General features: G+C 49.9%; 2 protein-coding genes across 3 annotated transcripts in view; both read right to left on the reverse strand.

The window, feature by feature from the left end:
* Positions 1-1,148: 1,148 nt before the first annotated feature.
* On the reverse strand, positions 1,149-7,016 carry LOC115538942 (inward rectifier potassium channel 2). The gene is made up of 2 exons (XM_030350158.1): positions 6,769-7,016; positions 1,149-4,677 (listed from the first exon to the last, which is right to left on the reverse strand). The coding sequence occupies exons 1-2, from the start codon at positions 6,836-6,838 to the stop codon at positions 3,092-3,094; spliced, it is 1,656 nt and encodes a 551-aa protein (XP_030206018.1). The 5' UTR covers positions 6,839-7,016; the 3' UTR covers positions 1,149-3,091.
* A 1,347-nt stretch (positions 7,017-8,363) lies between these two features.
* The window catches only part of LOC115538941 (inward rectifier potassium channel 16), a 16,781-nt gene continuing 7,096 nt past the window's right edge, over positions 8,364-18,048 (reverse strand). The window contains exons 1-2 of one of the 2 annotated variants that reach the window (XM_030350155.1): positions 15,992-16,207; positions 8,364-10,588 (exon numbers count right to left, since the gene is read on the reverse strand). In XM_030350155.1, coding sequence (XP_030206015.1) covers positions 9,198-10,577 — 1,380 coding nt within the window. In that variant the 5' untranslated portion in view covers positions 10,578-10,588; positions 15,992-16,207 and the 3' untranslated portion in view covers positions 8,364-9,197. Of the gene's footprint in view, positions 10,589-15,991; positions 16,208-18,048 lie in introns of those variants that run through there. The other variant, XM_030350157.1, reaches the window with a different exon arrangement.

Raw genomic sequence — 18,048 nt, forward strand, 5'->3', positions numbered from 1 at the left:
AATTTTCCATTGACTTGGATGCAGCTCCAGATCCCATCGCCCCCCCCCCCCCCCCCCGCCCCCCGCTTCCCGCTCCCCGCTCTCCCGGCCCTGGTTCTGCCAGCAGCCAGCACAGAGCAAGGTGAAGTGGTGAAAGGAGAGATAAGTGTTACCGTCATGCCTAGTGAATATGTTTCCACTGCTCTCCTTCCAAAGTAGAAAGCGGTTCCCCTTGGTGACCCCTCCCTCTCCCCTCTTATCATCATCATTATTATTATCCTCATTATCATTATCGTTATTACCATTATTATTCCTCTATCACGTGGCTGTTTACCAAGCCGGTGGTCACGGCTCCTGGATGGTGACATCATGACAAAACCCACTCGGCCGAGTGGGTTTCGGCCGAATTCCCCTAAAAGCACACGCCGGATAGACCAGTCTTACCAGTGGACCGGAGCCACTGGAAGGCTCATCTGGCCAGCACACGTCTAGGTGGACACCCCCATGTGAGATGTCACCGAGCCACAGCGCAGGTCAGGTTCTGGAACGGCTTATCACATTACACTCACCCCCCGACGGGAACCAGGGCCCCTCGAAGAAATGAACTGCAGCTAAAGAATATTGTTTTGTCTTTCCTCTGCGTGGTCATGGTGGTCCTATACGATGATATCCCGAACACACAGATACTTACTCTGCCAAGTGACAGGCACTCTGGCTCTGACGTTACGAGAGAGAGAGAGAGAGAGAGAGAGAGAGAGAGAGAGAGAGAGAGAGAGAGAGAGAGAGAGAGAGAGAGAGAGAGAGAGAGAGAGAGAGAGAGAGAGAGAGAGAGAGAGAGAGAGAGACTAATCCCTCTTTCGTGGAACCAAGAGGAGTTGGACTGGCTAGCATCACCGACGTGGACCGCTGCAGTGGATGAAGCCTTTGACGCGCTCCAACGCGCATCCCATCATAACATTGGCCTACTGGGCTGCAGCTGGCCCCTGGCCCTTGGCCAGTCCTGGGCTTTGTGTGCTGTTTGAACGTCGTTTTAGATATCACTAGGAAAGTGTTGGTGTAGGAAGGACACACTGTTTTCCCCGAAACAATGTTCGGATAACCGTGTTAAATTGTATTCACCTATTCATATTCCATACAGGAACGGCATGTCAAGAATGCAAAATGCATACTATTATTGATATTCAATACGATTTTATTGAAAAAGAACAAATATAACAGCATGTACAATAATAACAATATTATTAATACAAAAATCTGTACATTCCGTGATTTGCAGTACATTTGGAAGACTGATACACATTGACTACGACAGGAGGGGCGTATTTACAGATATAGGAACTCTTAACCAAAAGGCCTTCCATCGTTTTCAAAAAGAGAGGGACTGAATATAGATTTGTTTCCTTCATGCCAGCTCTGGCGCCTAAGACCTCCAAATGTCAGGTTCCAGTACAGTAAATGTGGCCATGAGCTACTCTTCAAATCCTGCAATGTGCTGGATGAGTTGACACACACACAAGGACCACTTTTGTCAACTGATCATTAATGCCACTCAAAGTGTTGGACTTAATGTTTCAGAATTAGGGATATATGGGACATTGTCAAATAGATTCTGTCTCAGCCCTCCTAGCGAAGGAAACACACACCCTTTCCTAAAAGATGTGTCTCTGAGTCATAACACTGCATCTGTAGCTCCATCGCCGACTCCTCTCAAGACAAAGACACTCTCTCATAATTCTGTGTAGAATTATCTCTTGCCTTAATAAGCGGTTCACCCCAATGATCGTACAGCTCACGCTGTCGTCGTTGCTCCTGTGTCTCCCTCTCTCCTCCCCACATTAAGTTGTGGTCTCAAGGCTCAAGGAGTGGCTCATGACTTATCAACTGATCCACACAAGTACAAGCTAAATTCTACGTGTTCTATTCATAACTGTTCCCCCCAATCTCGTTTATGATGAGTTGATGTTTGAGAGAAGCACATGACTATGACAGTAATACTCTTTGGCATTCGGATGAAGAAAAACTAAACCTATGCAACCTTCTAGCAGCACTTTTTAACCCCTCTGCTTGGTTAAACTCTTTTGAACGCAAATGATTACAATCCTGCTCAGTTACTTCATAACAACAGACATGTTTCTATCAGTTTGGGAAGCAAAGAATTACCGTTCACCACGATGAGAATCAAAGGGATAGGTTTGAGAACAGGCGTTCTCGTGTCCGTCACAGACTGCCTTGTCATTTGCGATAGACGTATAAAAAAAAAAACATACAATGCAAGTCAAATTGCACTGGTTTGTCTTAATGGATTCCATTCCATACAGCACGCGTTTGGGACTCAATTGACCTTGTTTTGGTGTGAAAACAAGAGGTTGTCTAAGCTTTTGACAGTGTGTCTTGCTGTGAGACCAGCTCATGGATATGGTATATCTGCTGAAGACTGTGTGAATCTCTTCAGAAAATATGGAGAGCACTGACTGGAAAAATCAGGGAAAAGCCACAAGTGCAAAATAGCAAGGAAAGTTTTCAGTGCTCAAAATGTCATAGACAAATTCATTTCTTGTTGCTCTTATGCCATGCGATGTATCAAAATAAAAATATTTCAGGGTTATTTAATTTAACATTTCTTTTTCAATAATTGTCCGTTCATAAAAGACAACTCTATAGCAGCACTTGAGAACACACGTTCGTTAAACACACCGGTGTGTGTAACATGTGTTTGTTTAATTTATTTGCTGGACAGAAAAAGAGAAGCTATGCCTGCATTTTTCAAGTCATCAGACCGCTCTTGGTCTATGTTACCTTGCAGTCGACACAAAACAGAGGCACACATTCATCACGGGCACTTGGTACAGAGAGCTCTGCCGTCAGCATGCACATGGTTCGTAGTGCTGTCTTTTGTCAGACTCGCACCCACACCATGTCGTATGCAATCCAAGTAAAAAAAACAACAAAAAAACAATACAAAATCAAAGCTCTTCCAACAGCAGTACCATTAGCTGAACCGGCTCCTCACGAGCTCAGCTCATTGTGCCGTTCTGAGCGGGAGCTGCACTTCTTTCCCAGCAGGGAGTCCGCCTGCTGCTAGTCACAGATCAGGGGTCGGAGGTCAGAGCCCTCAGATCTCAGACTCTCGCCTCAGCGAGCGCGGCTCTAGCGGCACCGTGGGCGCCAGGTGATGGTGCTCCGTCTCGGAGATATTGTCCGCCTGCGTGCCGTCGGGGCCCACGCTGCCGCCGTTGCCCTCGTCCGTGTCCTCCTTGCTCTCCAGCGCCATCTCGTTCTCGTAGCAGAAGGAGTTGGAGTTGGACAGGATGTACTTTTTCTCGGCCAAGTCCCGGGCGCTGCACAGCGGCGTGCTCTGCACCTCGTACGTCTTGTGGAAGTGCGTGTAGTCCACCTTGTAGTAGTTCTTCTCCTCGAAAAGCACCGGCTCGAAGCGGTGCCCCCACATGATCTCAGAGGAGAGGTAGGAGCTGCGGCACTGCGTGGTCATGGCCGTGGCCTCCACCATGCCCTCCAGGATCACCACGATCTCGAACTCGGACGTCTCCAGCTCCTGCTTGCTCATGTCGTAGAAGGGGCTGTGCTCGTCGATCTGGTGCACGATGGTGATGGGCGACACCAGGAAGATGCGGTCCACGCCGCTGTCGAAGCCCACGTCGATGTCCATCTGGTCCAGCGGGATGAACTCGCCCTCGGCCGTGGTGCGCGACTTGAGTAGCTGCGCGCGCACGTGGGCCTCCACCAGGTGACTCTTCCTCAGGTTCCCCACGCGCCACATCAGACACAGCTTGCTGTCCCTCATGGCCACCGTGGCGTTGTGGCTGAACACCAGCGTCTCGTTCCTCTTCTTGGGCTTGGCCATCTTGGCCATGACGGCACCGATGATGAAGGCGTCGATAATGCAACCCACGATGCTCTGGAAGACCACCATGAACACGGCCACGGGACACTCGTCGGTCACGTAGCGGTAGCCGTAGCCGATGGTGGTCTGCGTCTCGATGGAGAACAGGAAGGCGGCGGTGAAGCTGCTCACGTTGGAGACGCACTGGTGGTCATTAGTCTCCAAGTCCCCGTGGAAGATGGCCACCAGCCAGAAGATGCAGCCAAAGAACAACCAGGACAGGATGAAAGCCAGGCAGAAGATGACAAACATCCACCTCCAGCGGATGTCCACGCAGGTGGTGAAGATGTCGGCCAGGTAGCGCTGGCCCTTCTCGCTGACGTGCACAAAGTGCACGTTGCAGTGGCCGTCCTTCTTGACGAAGCGGCTCTGCGGCCGGTGCCGCGTCTGCACCTTCCCCTTCCCCTTCCCGTTCCCGTTCCCGTTCCCGTTCCCGTAACCGTTGGGCACTGCCATGGTGGCGAGTTTCATTCCGTCCTCCTCTGATGACACAATGCTGTAGCGGTTGGATCGCACACTTCCCATCACCTCTGGCTGGGCGGGCTGAGCGGCTTCTGCTCTGGAAAACAGTCTGAGCTTCTGGAAGAAGCGTTGGAGAAACAGTTTCGAAGTGCTCTGGTGGGCCCGACGTAAGGAAGAAAATGGCGGCACTGCGGCGGCGGGGGAGTGAGGGGGCTGCCTCGTCGTCCTCGCAGGCCCCCTTGACGGACTCGCGACTCGGGAGGGGGTCCACAGGGCAGAAGATGAGGGGCTCACTCCTCTTGCATCCCAAGCCGGGACCTCATCAGTTTCCAGGGCTGTAGGGGACAGAGAAGGGTTTGGTTAGACCGGTGTGAGAGACTGGAACCATCTCGTGGTGTGGCACCCGTTCTAAATGGACATTGAATGAAAACTAAAAGGAAGCTCATGGAGAAAACGGACAAACTGGGACACTTTGCGAAACGGTTATCTCTAAAATACTAGGCTGCAACCTGCCGTGATTGACGGCCATGAGCCCCCTCAGCCCTGCAACACAGCCTGAGAAAAGCCTGTAATAACATGAGGCTAGATAGCAGCGGGCATGGACAACAAAAGCACATCTCTCCGGGCCATCCAGACTGGATTCAGCTTTGACTGCCTGTGTCGTTTAGACCGCCTTGCCTCTTCTGCCCTGCCTGAAGGGGTCACTGGGTAAGTGGAGCGAGTCGTCATTGATGGCGTATTAAAAGAGCCGTTTGTTTTCCTTGGCTGCCGTCATGTTGATAGGATCATCTCTTGATGGGCTTGTGGGTTCGGAGGCTGCCATTGGATCCCATGAACCACATGGAACTTTCTCTGGTGTATATTTATCTTCCTTTTTGTTTTTTCTGTTTCAAACAAACCAAAATGATCCAGAAAGACACATCAATTGTCTAACTAGAATTCTGTCTGAACTGGCATGTGATTGGCTGTACCAAATGAGTAAAAACACTGGCAGCAGGTGGTTTCAAGTTGAGGTTGTCTGGCGTGTCACCCTCTTATTTATCTCCCCCCCACCACGCAACGCCCCGCAGCAATTAAAAGTTGATTGAGTTGTTTTCACATTTGGAGGAGTGCACCTTTCCAATCCGAGTGCAAAGTGTACATTCAGGTAAATTTACGCCGCAGCCTCTCTCTCTCTCTCTCTCTCTCTCTCTCTCTCTCTCTCTCTCTCTCTCTCTCTCTCTCTCTCTCTCTCTCTCTCTCTCTCTCTCTCTCTCTCTCTCTCTCTCTCTCTCTCTCTCTCTCTCTCTCTCTCTCTCTCTCTCTCTCGCTATTAGAGCGGGCCGTGCAGCAGAGATGCCTGCAGCTTGTTGACTCCTCGAGGTGGCTCCGCGGGGACTCGTTCCGTCCCCGCAGCAGAACGGCGGTCCTGTGGGGCTTTTCAGGAACAGCTACGATCGCACTCATTAAATCCCTCAGTCTGTTTTACATTGGCTGTTGCCTTCCTGGCAACGAGCACTTTGTGTCCATATAGTAGGGCATTTCTTTCTTTTCTAAGAATCGGAGGCCTACCGCTCCGTATCGCAGAGTTTTAAGTGTATAGGCCTACGTAATAGTATAGATAATGAAATTGGTATGTTGTATTGGAACTTAGCCTTTAAAGGACCAATGAATGACAACTGCATTTGGGATAGAGCCAAACTTCAACTTTTTATTCCATCCTTGTTGTTTAGTTTTCTCTAGGCCCTCTGTTTGTTAGTAGATTTTAAACAACAAAGAAAGTCACCGTTGGCCTACAGTGTCAATATCCAATAGGCCTACTTAAGGTGTGATAAGTCAACTAGAGCATCTTCTCTGAATAAACCGATTTTCCGTTGATCTACAACAAAGTTGCTCTCCAGCTCCACGACTCGGATAGAGAGGCGCCGCTGCAGCCAGAAGCAAAGGCGACAAATGTTAACAGGTGCGGGGAGAATGGGGACTGACTTCTGATGCAATCACCACACGCCCCTTCCATACAAATTCCAGCACCATTTGAGACAAAGACAACGAAAAAAATTATCATTCATTTAAAAACCAACATGACCTGATGACTCATTTGTGATGGATGCTTTATCCAGCGTTGCTATAGCGCAGACGCTTTTAAAAGTTGTGCAACTACATTTTTTATTCTTAATCTTGACTCTCTGAGAATAGTTGTGATCAGGAAAGTAGAATACTAGTGCATTATATTCCAACGATCGCTCGGTGGCCGCAACACAGAAACAATATCATCCACGGATCCTTGGAATTGTTCATCGGTAGATTTACGCATATCCAAACCTCGACGTTGAAGCCCATGCAATGCTGGCGCTGCAACGACGCGTCATATTTTAACTGAACCCTGTGAGTAAAACAAGCATGACTTTCCGTTAAGTTTAAAAAGTCACGGTTTGATCTGTGCTTACCTGTTACGCATTGGCAAACCGGAGCAGATGGATAACGGATGGAGTGATATAGTCCAGGCGGCTTTAGCATTGACTGTTCTCGTGTGGTGGACACTGGTGGCTGTTGTTGTTGTTGTTTATTTAAGGCGAATGGGTGTCAGTATCAGCATCCCTCGTACCTCCGGATGAGCGCTCTGGACAATGTGCGTCGCGGATACCTCTTCAAAGCATTTTAAATAGAACACACCGGCTGGCCCCGCCCCCGTGGCTCCGCAGCCTATCAGCGAAGAGAGAGAGAGAGAGAAGCGAGGGAGCGAACCAAACTTATTTTCTTTGACGACGTTTCTTTATGGACCGCATGGTCCGAATGAAACACTGCGTAAAATAATAACAAAGCAATAAGAAATGAATTCGCCCCATAAAAGAAATACACACACAAAGTAATAGACCACAACAGATCCCTCGTAATATATAATTAGGGAGGCAGCACACTGCCAGCAGTGAGTTTTTCTCCCGCTAAGAATCAGCGCAATAGACTTCCTATTTTTAAAACCCTTTTCTTCTCCCTCACGAGAACTCTACGTTTCCTGGACCAGCAATCAACACCTGCCCTGGGATGCATGTTGCAGGGCCGAACCGGGACGCCGTTCGGTGCAGCCACTCATATTTTAGATTTATCTTTTGTTTTTGTGCAGCTTATTCTTTAATGTCTGCATGGAAAATGTGTTCTGTCGGAAAGAGTGACTCACTCAATAAAAACCCCTACATGCTTGTATTATGATATGACTCCTTCTCCACTGGGATATCAAGTTGCTGAGGATGTTTAGGCTATGCATCTGTTGCTTATAATTTTAGGCCAGACATTGGTGGTGATCGACAGCACTTTCACCGGGATGTCCTGTAATTGCGTGGCTAAATGACGCGTACTCGCTGCACGAGAGTGTGATGAAGCGAAGCCACATCGACATCCTTCATCCTTCGTTCATATCACTTCCTACAGCGGCCACTATTTATAGCGGTACCGTCCTCGGTGTAATTGACTTGTGTTGGTGAATGGAAGCTGCAGGCATCGGAGTGCTTCCTGGAGACCACCCGGTGATGGGCCAGAGGCTAAAATGAACCAGGCACACACACACACACACGCACGCACGCACGCACGCACGCAAACATGCACGCACGCGCACACGCAAAGGCAAACATGCAGGCGTGCTTGCACACGCACGCACACACTCACTTATTTTTTTTATTTTTTTTTACACAGGTATCTGAACTTTTTGTCTCACCTTGGGGAATGGTACCTGGGTTATGTGTGGTGTTGAGATGTATCTCCGCCTGGCTGGAGACACAGGCCTTAAAGCAGTAAGCTTCACGATGGCACCTGCTAATGCTCATGGGATATGTAGGCAATGTGCCCCGTGCATGTTGAACTTAGAATTGAGACCTTTTATGACATGGACAGCCCAGCCATGGCATCGAGCTTTAGGAGGGGTCACCTACTGGGTTGGGGTTTGTTTTGTATACTATAGCGTCGTTAAATACTGTGAATTATTCCTCAAATGTGGGCTCCTCTCCCTTTTAACATTTTGAAATCAATGCGCTACAAATACAACCCAACATTACCCGTAATGGTCAAATACAAATCGACCTGATTTTTAATTACAGAAGATTAAGTCAATAAAAAAATTATAAAGTTCTAGATGAGAGTAACAGAGGTCTAATCACTTTTGGTATCTGTGGTAGGCCTATAAGTGGGGGTACGTTTGAACCCCCCCCCCTCTCCCCCTGTTGTTCATACAAAGCAACCCAGACACAAGCTCACACACAGTATTTACACTTTAAATCTGCACCATAAAACATTCAAACATTTCACAAATCAAGTTGTACATTTACATTAACCAACCTTTTATTTTTTGGGATGAAATAGGCCTATTCGAAAATAAATCCCACAACATAGAAATAATACACCTTTTCTAACTAACTAACTTTCCTCTTCTGGCTTCTACTCAACTCCTAAATCTCTCAGTGATGAACCCCTGGTGGCCCGGTCTCCCACCCAGCACCCCTGGGTGCCCTGTCTCCCACCCAGCACCCCTGGGTGCCCTGTCTCCCACCCAGCACCCCTGGGTGCCCTGTCTCCCAGCACCCCTGGGTGCCCTGTCTCCCAGCACCCCTGGGTGCCCTGTCTCCCACCCAGCACCCCTGGGTGCCCTGTCTCCCACCCAGCACCCCTGGGTGCCCTGTCTCCCACCCAGCACCCCAGGGTGCCCTGTCTCCCACCCAGCACCCCTGGGTGCCCTGTCTCCCACCCAGCACCCCAGGGTGCCCTGTCTCCCACCCAGCACCCCAGGGTGCCCTGTCTCCCACCCAGCACCCCTGGGTGCCCTGTCTCCCAGCCCCCTGGGTGCTGCTCCTCCCTCCTCCTCCTCCTCCTCCTCCTGCTGAGTTCAGGGTCATGTGTGGCTGAGCTCCGCCGGCGGGCACAAAGTGTTCTGGTGGTGCTGCCGGTACTCCTCCTCGGTCAGGGTCTTTTCCAGCTCCGCCCCCGGCTCCGCCTCAAAGACCTCGTCCCTCACCAGCTCCACGGTGACCGACGGCGGCTTGAGGCACGCCCCCCGGCCGTCCGGCGGCGGGGAGGGGCGTGGCGAGGGGCGTGGCGAGGGGCGCGGCGAGTGGCGCGGCGAGTGATGCGGCGAGTGGCGTGGCGAGTGGTGCGGCGAGTGGCCGGGCGGCGGCGAGGGGGACCCGCGCAGCGAGAAGCGTGGAGAGCGCCGCGGGGAGTGGCGCGGCGACGGCTGCAGCAGCTTCCTGCGCTCGTAGGCCTCGGCGCTGATGACGGGCACCAGCACGCGCGCCGTGTGGTGGAACATGCTGTAGTCCACGCGGTAGTGGCGCCGCGTCACCAGCATCATGTCCTGGAACAGCTGCCCCCACAGGATCTCCGGCGGGATGTAGGAGGTGCGCGTCTGGTGCAGAATGCCGGTGTAGTCGTCGGTGTAGGTGAAGGACACCACCAGCTCGAAGTCGTCCTTGGCCAGGTCCTCCATGGTGCTGGCGTACAGAGGGCTGCGGCTGTCGATGCGGTGCGTGATGACGGTGGGCGTGACCAGGATGATGTCGCTCTGCCTCAGCTCCAGGTCCTTGTAGGTCACGTCCACGCGTCCGGTGGCGTGCAGCGTGGAGCGCACCATCTGGGCGCGCGTGGTGCCCTCCACCATGTGGTTCCGGCGGAAGTCGCCCACGCGCCAGGACAGGCACAGGAAGCCGTCGGTGAGGTTGACCACGGCGCAGTGGCTGAAGCCGATGGTCTGCGCGCGCTTGCGGGCCGACGCCATCTTGGCCACCACGATGCCGATGACGAAGGTGTCGATGACGCAGCTGATGACGTCCTGCACCGTCACCACCACGATGGCCACCATGCAGTTCTCCGACATGCCCCGGAAGCCGTAGCCGATGGTGGTCTGCGTCTCCAGGCTGAACAGGAAGGCGGCGGTGAAGCTGCGCACCTGGTACATGCAGGGGTCGTTGAGCTCGCCGCGCAGGTCCCCGTTGGCCAGCGCGATGACCCAGTACAGGATGCCGAAGAACAGCCAGGACAGGATGTAGGACAGGGCGAAGATCAGGAACATGACCCGCCAGCGGATCTCCACCAGCGTGGTGAAGATGTCCGTGACGTAGAGCAGCCAGGGCTCGGGCACGTGGCGGAACAGCACGTTGCAGCCGCCCTCCTTGCGGACGTAGCGGAGACGCTTGTGCTGGCGGCCGTTCTCCGTGGTCACGCTCAGGGCGGCGGTCTCATCGCCGTGGCCCACCGTGGCGTACTGTTTGCACATCCTGGCAACGTCTGCGGGGCGGAGAGGGAACATCGAACATCCCACGTTAGTGTTTGCATTTCTTATCGTACATTATGTTTATGCCGAGGGCGTAGCTTTGGGTCGACGGTGTTGAGTGAGAAAGCGTCGTGGGCGTTTGGAGTCGATGCGTTTGGTACAGATATTAAGAGTGAGAACATCATGGCTGCACTGAGGAACAGTATGAGCACGCCAAATGACGCATGCGGCACCAGAGAGACACCCACCATCCTAGAGTAGAGCACAATAACACAGGAACTTCTCGCTGAGAGTTTGGCTTGGTGTGTCTCCTCTCCCTGGCTGACACTACCAAATGTGGATTTTTTTAAAGTAGCGGTCAAATTTGCTAATGTTGTTTATCCGTTTTGAATAAGGATTGTTTTTGTCAGGGGTAGGGCGAACCCACAAAGTTGTGTGGGAAAGAATCAATAGAGCAATGCAGGTCAGGATGTTTGGAGCAGGCAAAGCGACCTATCAATGAAACCCAAAGAGCCATTAACTGAACTAATCCCAGCACTGGATTGTCGCATGTCTCGCGAATGATTCTTGAAGAAAATATGTTTGCATTTTTTTCAATTACATATTTTGATACAGTTATTGTGGCAGAGACGAAAGCTAAGCTTGATTGTGTTTATACACAGAGACCCAAACACAGTACACACACAAGCTGGGTTTCCATAAGTTAAAAAAGAGGCGGAAGAAAGCATATTCAACAGACGACTTAGCAGGCCAGATTTAGTAAAGCCTTGCTAAATCGAAATTGCCATTAAAAATGGAAAATGTCAAAATATATCTTTTAATGTATTTGTTTAACGCACTGACCCGTTACTTCCACTCCTAATACTTTGGGATTTCACTGATATTCCAACAAAGGCAGACTCCATGTGTTGTTCTCATGCAGAAGATGGACCACATGGCCCTGCTCTTACCTAAGCCAAGCTTGCCCACTTTCCGTCTTCTTTTTTTTCCAACCACGATTGTTGGAGGAAACAATTATCAATGGAGTCCTCAGAGTATCAGAATGATTGGCTGACCGCTGGAAATCTACCCCTCGCTGACCCCGCTCTCATTCAAAGACGAATGCATTTTAAACGTCTTACAACAAACGCCGCAGTGATGCAGGAAAGACGCAAGTGTTTTAGTTGATTTGTTTCCATTGTGGGTTCTTCTCATAATCTCAGTCTCGTGTTTGCTTTCATATCTTCAACATGTGTTCGCGTTTGACTCTCTGTACTTCCACTGCGTTTAAGGTCTTATTGTGATCCCGTCTGGGAAGGTTCACCCTACACTCTCCTCCGTTCCTCTTTGTGTTGCTGTGGAGCTCCTCTGATCCGACTTAGCCCCGTTGTCTCTGTTTTCAGTGTAATGTAATCTCAGACGCTCCGAGGTAACGATGGCTCTGAATGAATGGCAGTGTTGCTTTATGTCGTCCCGTTCTAGCGCATGTGTGCTACGTGTGAAAGGTTGACTGTGTTGTCATAACATCGCCCTCTGGATAAGTGCACGCACAAGGACGGGTCACGGCGAGGATGTTAGAGCGACACCGCTCACTGGCACGGGATGATGCTGACCGCTCAACGGGGACGGCGATTAGGGAACGGTAGTAAACAGCTTACTGCACCCGCCAGCGTTCTCACAGGCGCAAGAATTAATGAATGGATTAAGGCTGTCTTTAGGGATCGCCGCCGTGCAGCACGTAATGCAGGTTAAACACGCGTCTGTACAACAAACATGTCGGCACAATAAACAGACACCAAGGCCTGAAGCACGGCAACAAATAAATAGAGAAGGGGTCTGCTGTTTGAGGTTCCTCTGTATCTCTGGGAGATGAGTCAACCCTTGGGATAACTGTTCCCCGCGGTCAACGCTTATAAACCAAAGACCTGAGCCCCTTCTCTCCGGGGTGGGGTCCAGCAGAGGGCTGTCCCGTGGCCAGAGGGAAACCACACAGGGCCGAACCTCGCGGAGGGCGAGCGAGGGAAAAACAACAAGTGGAAACTGGAAGGGCCTGACGGCGCGATCTGGGGCCCGGGGAAGGATCGATCGGGGCCAAACCACGGAGAGAGCATCCTCCTCTACGCCCAAACGGAGGTCTGACCACCGCTGTCTGACGGGAGGGGGACTCTGGCTGGAGGTCATGGGGGTAGAGTGAACGAGGTCATGGGGGTGGAGTGAACGAGGTCATGGGGGTGGAGTGGGGGAGGTCATGGGGGTGGAGTGAACGAGGTCATGGGGGTGGAGTGAACGAGGTCATGGGGGTGAGGTGGGGGAGGTCATGGGGGTGAGGTGGGGGAGGTCATGGGGGTGAGGTGGGGGAGGTCATGGGGGTGAGGTGGGGGAGGTCATGGGGGTGGAGTGGGGGAGGTCATGGGGGTGGGGTGGGGGAGGTCATGGGGGTGGGGTGGGGGGGGTCATGGGGGTGAGGTGGGGGAGGTCATGGGGGTGAGGTGGACGAGGTCATGGGGGTGAGGTGGACGAGGTCATGGGGGTGAGGTGGACGAGGTCATGGGGGTGAGGTGGGGGAGGTCATGGGGGTGGGGTGGGGGAGGTCATGGGGGTGAGGTGGGGGAGGTCATGGGGGTGGAGTGGGGGAGGTCATGGGGGTGAGGTGGGGGAGGTCATGGGGGTGGGGTGGGGGAGGTCATGGGGGTGAGGTGGGGGAGGTCATGGGGGTGAGGTGGGGGAGGTCATGGGGGTGGGGTGGGGGAGGTCATGGGGGTGAGGTGGGGGAGGTCATGGGGGTGGGGTGGGGGAGGTCATGGGGGTGGGGTGGGGGAGGTCATGGGGGTGAGGTGGGGGAGGTCATGGGGGTGAGGTGGGGGAGGTCATGGGGGTGGAGTGGGGGAGGTCATGGGGGTGGGGTGGGGGAGGTCATGGGGGTGGGGTGGGGGGGGTCATGGGGGTGAGGTGGGGGGGGTCATGGGGGTGAGGTGGGGGAGGTCATGGGGGTGGAGTGGGGGAGGTCATGGGGGTGGAGTGGGGGAGGTCATGGGGGTGAGGTGGACGAGGTCATGGGGGTGAGGTGGACGAGGTCATGGGGGTGAGGTGGACGAGGTCATGGGGGTGAGGTGGACGAGGTCATGGGGGTGAGGTGGACGAGGTCATGGGGGTGGGGTGGGGGAGGTCATGGGGGTGGGGTGGGGGAGGTCATGGGGTGATGCAGTCGGGGCCTCCCTCTACGTGACACAACATCAGAAGGTGAACACATGAACAAGAATAACAAGAGATTGATATTGTTCAACAAAGGTTAACCGATTACATTTTTTTATTATTATTGAGTTTGTTTTGGCTCAAAAAATGTGGTAAAAGAAAAGTCATGACATGGAACTATCTAACTTGTCACATGATATAAAACATACAATTATTATTTAGAAATTACACTAACTCTATCGGATATTTTATTGCTTCAAAATGTATTTGATTATACCACTTGGATTCATACACAAATATAGTTTTATCTACAATATTATAGCAGTTAGTAGCCATGAATTGTTTTGTTCATGTTTGACTTAAATGTTAGGCATTTGAGTAAGCTGTCTTGCTGTAAAGCCCTACAGCAAGACAGAATTGGGATGAATGCATCACCATCTGAAATTGGCCTTGAACCTGCACTAAACTAAAGTAGAACATTAACAAAATGTCACAATGACCTTTTGACAATTATGTAAAATTGCATTCATTAAAAATCATGTCAATATTGTACAGTGGTTTAAAAAGGGAACCAGGGAGTTTCCATCAATTCTACGCGATCGTGTCTATACTAACAGTCCTAAATGTTTGCTCGTGGCTAGTGTATACACCATTAAAATGACATACTCTATTGAATAGCTTAACAGCCATCATCCGTTTTTGTAGCATTTGCCTCTGTTGAAACAGACAACATTGAAAGTTTCCACTGAGGTATTGACCCACTAGGTTGAGCTGTTCTCTCTCCTCAACGACTGGACCCCTTCTCTGAAGGACCTTATGGCTTCAAATAGGCCCCTCTGTGTACACAACACATAGCCTGGTGCTGAACAGACACTACCAGCACTGGCCGTGCCCTTTGGCACAAAGTCTGTCAGGACGGGCCGGGGGAACACAGACTGTGTGTGCTGGAAGATAACGTTTCAATAAACAGCTCTCCGTAGTGAGAGGTTTTTAGAGAGGGGGCAACTTTTGTTTGATTGTTTCTCAACTAACGATGAGGGAAAAAAAGCTTTGGAGTCAATACATGTGTGTCATTCGCTCAAAATGTTGAATCAAATCATTGGAGGCAGCTGAGGCAATTAACATATTTCTTTCCAAAAACATTTGCAGCCCCATAACAACAACATTACAGGCTAGCTGACAGGGAAACATGGCGACTCACTGGATGTAGAGCACAGGAATGGCAGTACACCCTCGGGTGGCTGGTTTAAGTGACGCGGGCCTTTCATCTACTAACTGACCTTCCGCTGTACTGGAGCTCAACTCTCCTACCTGTTGGCTCAGACATCTAACGGATAATGATTTACTGAAGAACCGATTGACCGGTGTGGTGGTGCTCAGAATCACCACAGCGGAGACCTCGCTGTCCTCTCTATCGTAGCGGTAACTTAAATGTTTTAACATCGGACACAAGTTTGGACACAGAAATTTACGTCACACTTTTTACGTTTTAATTGTTCTTGGCTTAAAAGGGTGTAGAATCACTGCAGGTGGAGTAATTAGTCCTAATGGTTTAGCAGATTTGAATATCAAATAAAATGTTAAATGAATGCCTTCAGAGACAAGCCTTGTCTTCAGGTGATGTTAAGAAGATAAATATTTAGACGTGTATTTATGAAACAGACTCTCTGCTCTTAAAAACGATAGAGCACCAACATCACAAACCACAAAGAGGACAATCTCTATTTTTAAGGTGACATGAAAGATACTAATATTATGCAGTTCAACAAAATAAGTTATCCTTTAGAGGAACGTTGTAAAACCTCCATGTCCAGCTTACCACTGTGAAATCTGGGCTTTTGTAAGTGAACAAAAGGATTTTGTTCACTTAATCTTGTCAGATTACAGATTGTTGTGTTGACTACAACACTTCTTTATGTCCCCAACAACTTTACACCTCAGAAAGAATACGCTGTAACTCACTGTTAGGCTAAGCCCCAAAAACAGTACTGAGGAAAGTTATGAAGGACATTACAAATCGCCACATAGTGAGCTGTTATTTTATTTTTATCAGTGCTCAAACTAAATATTTCCCAAAAAACATAATATACACACTTCCATATTTGCAGCGTTGGACAATGACCTATAAAAGCAGCTCTGCAAAAGTCCAACAGGTACAATTGCACACACACCCAAAATAATCTAGAAATGAACAGCTTGTTGGTTGGATCAGCTGTGAAGCTTAATGTTAACGAATGAGTTCCTACCTGGAGACTGAAGTTCAGAGTGCTGCTGAGCAGAGAGCCGGGCTGTCCCAGAGTGAACCGGAGCTGGGTACCTGTCACAGCGGACAAGCTCACCTGCTGCTCTGCGATCACTGGACAATAACGCCTCCCTCGGATATATGATGGACACTGAGGGGTGGGTGTGTGTGTGTGTGTGTGTGTGTGTGTGTGTGTGTGTGTGTGTGTGTGTGTGTGTGTGTGTGTGTGTGTGTGTGTGTGTGTGTGTGTGTGTGTGTGTCTGTGTGTGTCTGTGTGTGTGCGTGTGTGTGTGTGTGGATAGTCTATAGGGATACCTGTATTTTTGCTTTTGTGCATGTGTTTTGAGCATTTACTCGGCCCATGGGCGTGTCCGTGTTTGTGTGTGTGTGTGTGTGTGTGTGTGTGTGTGTGTGTGTGTGTGTGTGTGTGTGTGTGTGTGTGTGTGTGTGTGTGTGTGTGTGTGTGTGTGTGTGTGTGTAACTTCACTCTAATAACAGATTACTATTTACTATTACACCATAACCATAATGCCATGGCCATTACCTCATTCCATTCGTCTCAAGGTAAAGAGAACGATTCCACCTGAAACAATGCCCGTGTTTCTCCTCAAACGGCCTCAGCTCCGACATCAAACACAGGCTCTGGTTAAAGGATTTCTTATGTAATGGGATAATGGGAGTGCTGGTTACTTTGTTTGTGGCTCTTCTCTATTATTGTGTAGACAACATCGCAAGAAATAATTATCCGGTGTTTGATTCAGTAATGTAAACCAAGGCAATGAGGTGGACGGAAACACCTGAATAAAGTAAGCATCAGTAAAGATTAAGAATAAATAACAATGAATAAAGATTCTGTCGAGGATGAGAGAACTACTTGAGGAATTTTGGACGTTTAAGTTCCCCGTTTCACAGATGTGGGCTTTTACACTGTATTTCCTTGTTTAACCCCTTGTTATTGATAGATTGATCCCATGTTCAGATTAATGTCTGTACCCAATTAATGTGAGACAGCTATACCAGAAGAACGTTCCTTCTTCTTCTTCTTGTGTATTACAAATGGTAGGCATCATAGTTAGTGCAACATAACCACCTTGGACCTGGCTTCTTACGAGGCATCGATCTGTACCCACACTTTCAAAGACAGGTACTCTGATTAACTTCTGATAAACTGTTTAACAACCGGGCTGCCTTGTGGGTATACTCTTGACCTGCATGCATAATTGTTGGATGAAAATCCAGCAATTATCTAGAGCGTTTTTTTTAAACACAATTGCAATCCCCCGATTCCCCCGGAGAAACCCCCCCTGCCTGGCCTCGTTCCCGTCCCAGCTGCTTTGTGGCGCCGGTTTGTTCCTGCTGGATCTAAGTTGGTGCTTTGTTCTCCTCAGGTCAGAGCGTCGGTGTCCGGACGGTGTCCCTCGCTCTGTGTTTGTGTTTATTGTGTTCTGCTCTCACCTTGTCCGATGGGAATCGCTTGGGTCTTAATCCTCTGTCCCTACAGTATGGGATTGTTCTCTGTTCATACCTAGAAGAACAGTGTAACTCAGGTTTCACATGCATGCACGCCTGTACACGCACACGCACGCACACGCACACACACACACACACACACACACACACACACACACACACACACACACACACACACACACACACACACACACACACACACACAAACAGACTCTCGCTCTCTCGCTCTCTCGTGGGAGAAATTGACTGGTTCACATTATGTGAAAGAAGGTTTCTTTTATCTTTTAACCCAAAGATAGATCTGAGGCCATGGAAATCTGACATGTTTCCGTTATGGTTATTTTAATGTTTCCAGCATCTTCATCTAACTGATTGAACCACATCTACTCTATAGCATAATGTCTGTGAATATAAAATGTAAAGCAGTTCTGAGGAGTGCAACCTTTAGAGATTTGAAACTATTTGTAATGGCAATGTGCCACTCTATGTGAAAATTAGTGAGTTCAATTGGAATATAAAAAAATGGAATATATAGCATCCATCAATTAAGATAAGAGCTACTATTGGTTCTTAGAAATGGCATAGCCATCC

This window comes from Gadus morhua, unplaced genomic scaffold (assembly GCF_902167405.1).
Source record: "Gadus morhua unplaced genomic scaffold, gadMor3.0, whole genome shotgun sequence".
In the NCBI taxonomy this organism is placed as follows: domain Eukaryota; kingdom Metazoa; phylum Chordata; class Actinopteri; order Gadiformes; family Gadidae; genus Gadus; species Gadus morhua.

What these genes read in the sequence shown, in the direction of transcription:
- LOC115538942 (XM_030350158.1), bottom strand. Translation starts at nt 6,838, where the DNA reads ATGCTAAAGCCGCCTGGACTATATCACTCCATCCGTTATCCATCTGCT. An exon ending in GGTTTGCCAATGCGTAACAG is followed by an intron (nt 4,678 to 6,768) that starts GTAAGCACAGAT and finishes TGTCCCCTACAG; the next exon opens with CCCTGGAAACTGATGAGGTC.